Source organism: Plectropomus leopardus, chromosome 17 (genome assembly GCF_008729295.1).
Source record: "Plectropomus leopardus isolate mb chromosome 17, YSFRI_Pleo_2.0, whole genome shotgun sequence".
Classification (NCBI taxonomy): domain Eukaryota; kingdom Metazoa; phylum Chordata; class Actinopteri; order Perciformes; family Serranidae; genus Plectropomus; species Plectropomus leopardus.
In genome coordinates this window covers 242,307-250,091 of record NC_056479.1, presented here as the reverse complement: position 1 = coordinate 250,091, position 7,785 = coordinate 242,307, and the positions used below count along the sequence as shown (strand labels likewise).

The 7,785-nt window shown below is 37.9% G+C and overlaps 1 protein-coding gene across 1 annotated transcript; it reads right to left on the bottom strand.

Annotated features, from left to right (window-relative positions):
• Positions 1 to 1,351: 1,351 nt before the first annotated feature.
• Positions 1,352 to 7,561, bottom strand: LOC121956934 (tryptase-2-like). Its single transcript, XM_042505378.1, has 5 exons — positions 7,484 to 7,561; positions 5,852 to 6,026; positions 5,067 to 5,344; positions 1,977 to 2,119; positions 1,352 to 1,682 (listed from the first exon to the last, which is right to left on the bottom strand). The coding sequence occupies exons 1-5, from the start codon at positions 7,533 to 7,535 to the stop codon at positions 1,527 to 1,529; spliced, it is 804 nt and encodes a 267-aa protein (XP_042361312.1). The 5' UTR covers positions 7,536 to 7,561; the 3' UTR covers positions 1,352 to 1,526.
• Between the last annotated feature and the right edge of the window lie 224 nt (positions 7,562 to 7,785).

The window sequence follows — 7,785 nt, the reverse complement described above, 5'->3', positions numbered from 1 at the left end:
GTGCTAGATTGCTGCTTTGTCTGAAGTAGTCCATTCTTATCATCTGGCCTTAAGTACCTATTATGTTAAATTGGACTTAACCATAGCTTTGTGTGAAATTTTCATGATTTGTATACTGCTAATCTGATTATTTATTGCTGTACTGAGCATAATTGGATTCAGGAATACCTTTTACACTGTTGAGAAACTGAACCAACTGAAATTCACAAACTGTGGGGAGTACACATGGGATCCATAGCTTTGCATGCAGTGTGGTAGGCCTAATTGTGGGGGTCACATGAGTGTTTTGTAGATTTGCTTCTCCTTGCTGTTTACGTTGCAGTGTGAATTGCAGTATGAGTTGCAGTGCGAGCTGCCGTGTAGGTTGCAGCATTATTGTACTTGCTTATTTATTGGGTCTGCCAAAGAGGTAGTACCCTGTCTAGTTATTTTCATCAAATACTTATGTCATTTAAATTGGAGTATTAACTTTTAGCGGTTAATTGTTTTTGCTATTTATATATCTTGTGAAATAAAAGTTCTTGTCTTAAATTTATAATCATTATTATCGCAACTAAAATCTTAATATTTTGAATAAACATTTTATTTGTGATATTGAATGCACGTCTCCTGCTCTCCTTTAGATACTAAATTTGTTTTGTGTCAACAAATACACAGTGAAGGCCCATGGCCCATAAGTTTATATGGACCTCATATTTTACTTTAATACTGTTTGGTCACATATGCATGACAGTTCTCCACAGTAAGCCTACACAATAATTTTAAACACATCTGAAATTATCCGGCCTACTGATAATACAGCCACAGTTTTACTGTAACCTCTTTGACTGTTCTGTTATCATCAAATACAAATCAAAGATAGTCTTTCAGCATTTATCTCAGGCTTGCTCCCACGCATTTTTTATGCATATACTGCCTTGTATTCTTCGGTCCATCAGAGTGGTCTGCTCTGCTACTGAGAGGAACACATCTTTTTTTTTTTTTACTTCCTTTTAACCTTCCTTTATAACCTCAGCAATCAACTGTTGGGGGCCCCTTATGAACCCTGTGTGCGTTCATTTAAAGCTTATTCCAGTGTGGTTAGAGTTAGCGCAGGTTAGGGGAACTGTTTGAGCTCTAATCGGAAGTTGGCTCAAGTCAAATAAGGCTTTTTCTATTACGCACACATTTCCTTGGTGGTGTTGATGGAATACCCTTCAGGTGGCTGGAATGGAATCATTGTAAGTGTGGCAGTGTTAAGTGTGCATTGAAACATGTAACTGCATAATTTTACAATGAAATGCAGCATGCAGCCTGTGCTAAATTCTCCATGCTGGGAGTTTAATCAAAATTCTCTATTGTGACACTTAAATTGATGCTTTAAATCTTTAATGCAAGGAATTTAATTAGAAAAAAACAGAATGCATGGCAGCTAACATAAGGGACTACAAGGAGTGACGGTAGAACACAGGGGAGGAGCTATGAAGAGTAAGGCAGGATGTCAGCCTGAGCTTCTTGGAAGTTTACACTTCAGCAGACGCTTCTTCTTAGTTGTGGATGTAGTCGTTGATGAAGCGCAGGTGCTTGGACACTTGGGTGTAGACGCCAGGGCGGCCTGGAGAACCACAACTTCCATAACTCATGATGCCCACCTGCATCCAGCCATTGGTTGTTTTACACACCAGTGGGCCGCCATAATCCCCCTTTGGAAGCACAACACACATGTACACACTTGTTTGCATTTCTGTGAAGCAAGATCCAAAAACAAACCTTCAATTCCTGCTTATCGCTATGGGTGCCACCATAAAACTCAAATATTATCATACATGACACATTAAAGATTGTTGATACGGATTCATCTATACCTAAGCAGCATTATGCTAATGCTGGTTGAGGTGAAGCCAGTAAATGACTCTATGTACAGTTAAACTATGTAGCTTTCTAACCCATGAAGACAGCTGAATTGATATTCAACCGCCTTGGTTAGTAAAACTTACTTCGCAGGCATCGTTCCCCCCAGCCTTGTCCCCCCCTGCGCATAGCATGTCAGAGGTTAGCTCAGGACGCTTCTCCTTACACACACCGTGAGAGATGATGGGAATCTTTAGCTCCTGAAGGGTTTCTGGATCCGGCAGTTGAGCTGTGCACGCACGCACACACACACACACACACACACACACACACACACACACACACACACACACACACAGACTTTTAGTGTTCTTCATGTCATCAGTTGTTAATTTAATTTACAATCTTTTGTAACTGAGCTTTGGCAACTCATTGCAAATGTCATGCCAGTAAAGCCCATTAAATTGAACTGAAATGAACTGAGCTGAACTGAATTGAATTGAATTGAACTGAATTGAATTGAATTGAACTGAATTGAACTGAATTGAATTGAATTGAATTGAATTGAATTGAATTGAATTGAATTGAACTGAATTGAAATGAACTGAATTGAATTGAATTGAATTAAGAGGCAGGCAGAGAGCAATAATAAGATTAATAAACATTAATGCCTGTATTTTAAATATTAATGTATGTATATGCAGACTGTGCACATTTATCTTTTTTCTGTTGTTTTTAAACAGAGCCTGAATTAGAGTTAATGACTTAAGACAATAAAATTTTATTTAGTATTATCCATGTATTCATCATTTAGGCCACAGCCTACATTACATTCTAAATATATTTGTTGATTTTTAATCTGATGGGGACAAAACACAGGGGCCACTGAAGATTTAAAAATATATAATCCAAAGACACAGACATGATAAACTCTCAATTTTATCCAGTAATAATGCACAGTTGCACAGTAGACACAGTAGATTTTAAACTTTTAACAAATGTAAATTTAAACATTGTATTGAATTGAATCACTGTTTAAACACATTCATACTAACAGTGTATTAACAGTGTAATTCAAATTAATCACTTTCTAACTCTGCAGCTGCACCACCATCCTGCTCATCAGATTTATAAACATAGAATCTCCAATATTATAGGAATTATGGTCCATTAATGTGACCAATCATGAGTGACAGATTTTTACACACATTATGTGCAATTAGTGGGAGTGCTCTAATTGTCTCTGGACAGCTGTCTCTGGTAAAGAGTTACAGTGTAATACACACACACAGACACACACACACACACACACACACACACACACGTAAATATAAAAGAAAACTTCAACTAGCAAAAAGATGGACATGAGGATATTTCATTCTGAGTGGGGGTTGTCTTAATCTCGAAATCCATCAGCTATTTTTCTATATTTTTCGAAACCATGACCCCTTCTGCTGAAGCACGACTTCTCTACGATAGAGAAGCTCTCATCAACATCAGGAAAAGTTGTGAGGGTTTTGGAAAAAATTGAAAGTGCCAGACAAAGAGAGGGAGGAGAGCTGGCATCAGGGCGAGGCTGACCCGACTTGGACTGAGAGCTTTCCTCTGGCTAATGTCCGGTCGCAGCAGAATGGAGTGGATGGGATGCGATTAAGGCTCACTCAGCAATGGGAGATCAGTGACTGCTCTGCGCACATTTTCACAGAGACATGGTTAAACCCCTATCATTCTGGATCAAGCTGTTGCACTGGATGGACTGACCTTGTGGGAGCCATCTGGACACAAGACTCTGATGCAAATTCAAAAAATGCACTGCAGGAATTGAATGATGCCACCAACAGCGACATACCCTTGGGTATGTCGCTGTTGGTGGCATGGAATTTTCATAGTAGCTCCTAATTTTAATCAACTCATCCTTCAACTCCAAAGATGTAGCATGGTCAAGGACAAAAGAAATTTTGTTTTTTTTATATTTGGTTTAAAAAATGACCAATAAATCTACCCTCTGCCTAACAATAATAAAAGCACATGCTTCATATACAGATATGCTGTCTAATAAAAGGGATTAGGGCTGACTTGATGCTGTGTGGTATTTGAATGTGAGGTAGAAATGACTGTTAGCACATATAAACAGTAACTTTAGATATTCCTGAGTAACAAACTAATATGCAAACAGCATTTTGATTCTGACTCACAGAAAACCTCTGTAAATGCTGTTTAATCAGGAATGAATCAATGAGGAAATGAAGCAGAGTGTGTGTGTCTCTGTCAGAGGGAGAAGACAGAGACAAGCTCAGGGTTTCTAGAGGAAAACTGTGTATTACCAACCTATTTTGCCTTAAAGGCCCTGCACACCCGCACATGTGTTTTCACATGTGCGGTTGTGCAGGGCCAAATACACAGCTACCATTGAGAATGATGGTGATGATTTCTAAGAATTGCAACCAAACTTATAGGAGACTGAAGAAGATAATCATTATACAAATGATGATAATATTGAAACTCAGTTTGTACCTCCAAAGCTACCTAATCATCACATTATATCTTTTTTCCTCACTGTCATTTTGAGCTTCACTGTGCAGAATGATGTCTGTAAACAGCTTATTTCACATTCTACTCTTGGAGAAGGAAAGTCACCCTGAGCTCACCTTGACACATGGATCTACCTGCAGGATTTGGGCCATCCCAACTTGCCATTCAGGGCACATTTCATATGAAGTGGGAGACATCTTATGTCCAGCAGTTCCACTTCTGATTTGAAATATTTTCATATACATTATACAGAATGTACAGTTTGTTGGTGCTGGCCATGCCACTTGCTTTTATCTGAATACCAGCTTTTATATCAGAATTGACAATAATTTAGCTTGTTGGAAGAAAAACAACAGTCACTAATTATTATTTAAAGCTTGACAAATGCTTTTTGTGTCTTAGAGGGAGTCAGAAGAAGCTTTTAGCTACTGAAAACAAAAAAATGGTGTGTAAAAATTATCTGAAAACATTAAAATTTAGTCACAAAATAGCCCAACATCCCCATAAAACCACAACTTGCCACTTCCATACAACATTAGTTGTGTGGATATGTTTATAAGCAGCTGCAAATTTTGGGGATATTTCCTTGAAAGAACAATTTAATTAGCTAGTCAAAAATATAATTAGGGGTATTTCAAATCATGAGCTCTGTATTTCTAAAATCCTAGCTACAGGCCATTACTTGCATCATGTGCAAAACTTACTATCTTTTTCAATGTTGCCCCAGCCGGTGATCCAACACTCAGATGATGGACCGAAGGTGTCGTCAGCGCTGGGCAGAGCCACATTTTTGACCTGCTTTGAGAATTTCACCTTTTTATCCAGCTTTACAAGAGCGATGTCGTTCACATAGTAGCTGCCCAGGTTCCGATAATCAGGGTTACTCAAGACATACGATATTCCCCTGTAACGTTCAGACTTCTCTTTTAGCCTGTATGAGCCAATCCAAACCATGGATCTGTCCCATTTAGGTGGAGGGTGTCTGGCAACACAAACACCAACATGTCAGTTTTCTAGATGTAACGAACACCCTCCATTAACTGTAAAAAACACATAATACACATTAGTATTTTAACATGCAGGCAGGTCCAGCAGAAGTGGGACATATAAGCCTTTGCCTAGTTTCACACGTTATCACAGAATAATGACCTGTTTATTTTCAGAATCTACATTATCTATATATTACCTACAGCATATCCACTTTGCTGTTAACCATTGTATTTAATAATGTATGTTACATCATATTTTAACATTCAAAGATGTAGCCTTTGATTAGCTGACAACATTTTTATTGAGTTTTGTTGTTACATGAATCTTTTTTTTAAAATCAGAGGTATATAGAGAATTAGTTGAACTATTATAGAATTGATTGGTAATTTGTAGCTGAGTACAGTGTTATTGATATAACTACATGCCTATCATAATCAGCGTTCTCACTACTCTGCATGGCGGTCAGGGTCAGACTTTATAATTGTGAAAACACACTTACTTATCCCAGCAGTGTGCAGCAGTCAGCACCCACTCACTGTTGAGGATGGTCCCACCGCAGCGCCACTTGTTGACACCATCAGATGTAATGTTTATGTGGACCATCCATGGCCAGCTGTCACTTTTAGCATCCTTCCCTCCAATGATGGAGCTTTTCACCTCAGCTCCAAGCAAGCCTTAAACAGCAAAAATGAAACTTTACAAAAGCTATGATAAATAGCTCAATAGACAGACAGACAGCGAGACAGACCGAGAGACAAACATAGCTGGATAAATAGGTGGACAGACAGACAGAGCACTTTATAAATCCAATGGTAAATTTTACTGTTACAGCAGTTTAGAGTAGGGGACGGTTTACCTCCTGAGCCCCCTGTCTTGGCTCCTTCTGTGTGATGGAGCAGTTTTACTTGTAGCAGGTCTCCTTTATGTTTGTCAAAGGGACACACATGTATGGGCATGTACATTTGTATATAAACATATATATAAACATAAAAAGAAAGGTAAAAAAAAATTATACTATTATTATTATAGAAAAAAAACCCAAAACTCTTATTTGCTTTCTTTCCAAAGAGTTGAGAAGATCGATATCACTCTCATATGTAGACAGGGGAGCAACATCTTCTCATCTAACTCCTGGCAATAAATTAAATAATAGTAATTTCCAAAATGGCAAAAATATCAAAAGACTATCTTCCGTTAAATGATATTAAGACTGACTTATTTGCTCCCTATCACTCCATCAGGGGTGTAACTAATTACTTGTCACCTATGTCTTTCATGTCCATGCCAGAAATCTTTGTTTCATCATCGATCCAGCTTTGAAATGTGACAAATAATTGAACACTGTTGTGAAAAGTGACTTTTTCCAGCTAAGCCCTATTGCCAGACTTAAACTGGTCCTCTCATTTAATTACCTGCAGACTGACACACAGGCTTTAGCTTCCTCTCATCCAGTACTGTAAAGCTACTTATGTGGGAGTAAGCTGTGCATTTTCAAATGTTCCCCCTCTCTAGACCCTTGCAAGGCTATGCTTGATACAATTTTTTTTTGGTCTTTGAGTGTCCTTAAGGATTTAAGCTTTTAAATTTTATATTGTATTTTTCAAATTTTACTCTTCTGCATTTTATTTTCTTTATTATTTTACTCATTTATTTGTGCATGTCAATGGAACAGTATTGTTGTTATCCTCTCTGTTTTCTGCTGTCACTATGTTATCTTATTTTGTTCATATTACTTAAATTCTACAGCACTTTGGTGAACTCTGGTTATTTTGAAAGTGCTTCATAAATAAAATTGATATGACTTGATTTGAAAGGTCAAACTTCTTTTTTAAAAATCAAAACAGAGACACCACAGGTGACAATGTGTTTTTAAACACAAATGAATCTGCGGTGTCCAGATATCACCATTAATCAAAGAACTATACATATCACACAAATAATTCCTAGCATTAGAACAATTTTACTAGTTTTGGCATTAAAGACCCATGATTTTAATACCTTATCTTATGACGTGTAAAAACATTTACATTTGTATAAAGTTGCAGATTGAATTCTATTAGAATGCATTATTTATATTAACCTGAAGATAAATCTTTAAAGAATAATGTTCTTGGGTTTGGTTTGTGCTCACCTCCAGCATTGTGGATCAGAACCAGCACAGTGAGAAGTTTGGTAAAGGCCATGGCTGTGATGGAGTGAAGTAGTGCCTCTGCAGGCAGCAGCTTTATATACACAGCTCTTATCAGCAAGATCAGCCTTTATGTCATCTCAAACCACACCGGGAAAAGGACATAAACTCAAGTACATTTACAGGGGGCGACAGAGCCTCCTCCATAGCCACCCCCCCCCCCCCCTGAAACTCTCTCCCCAAACACATCCGGGACTGCACCGACCTCTCCCAATTTATACCAATTATCAAAACTCACCTGTTTA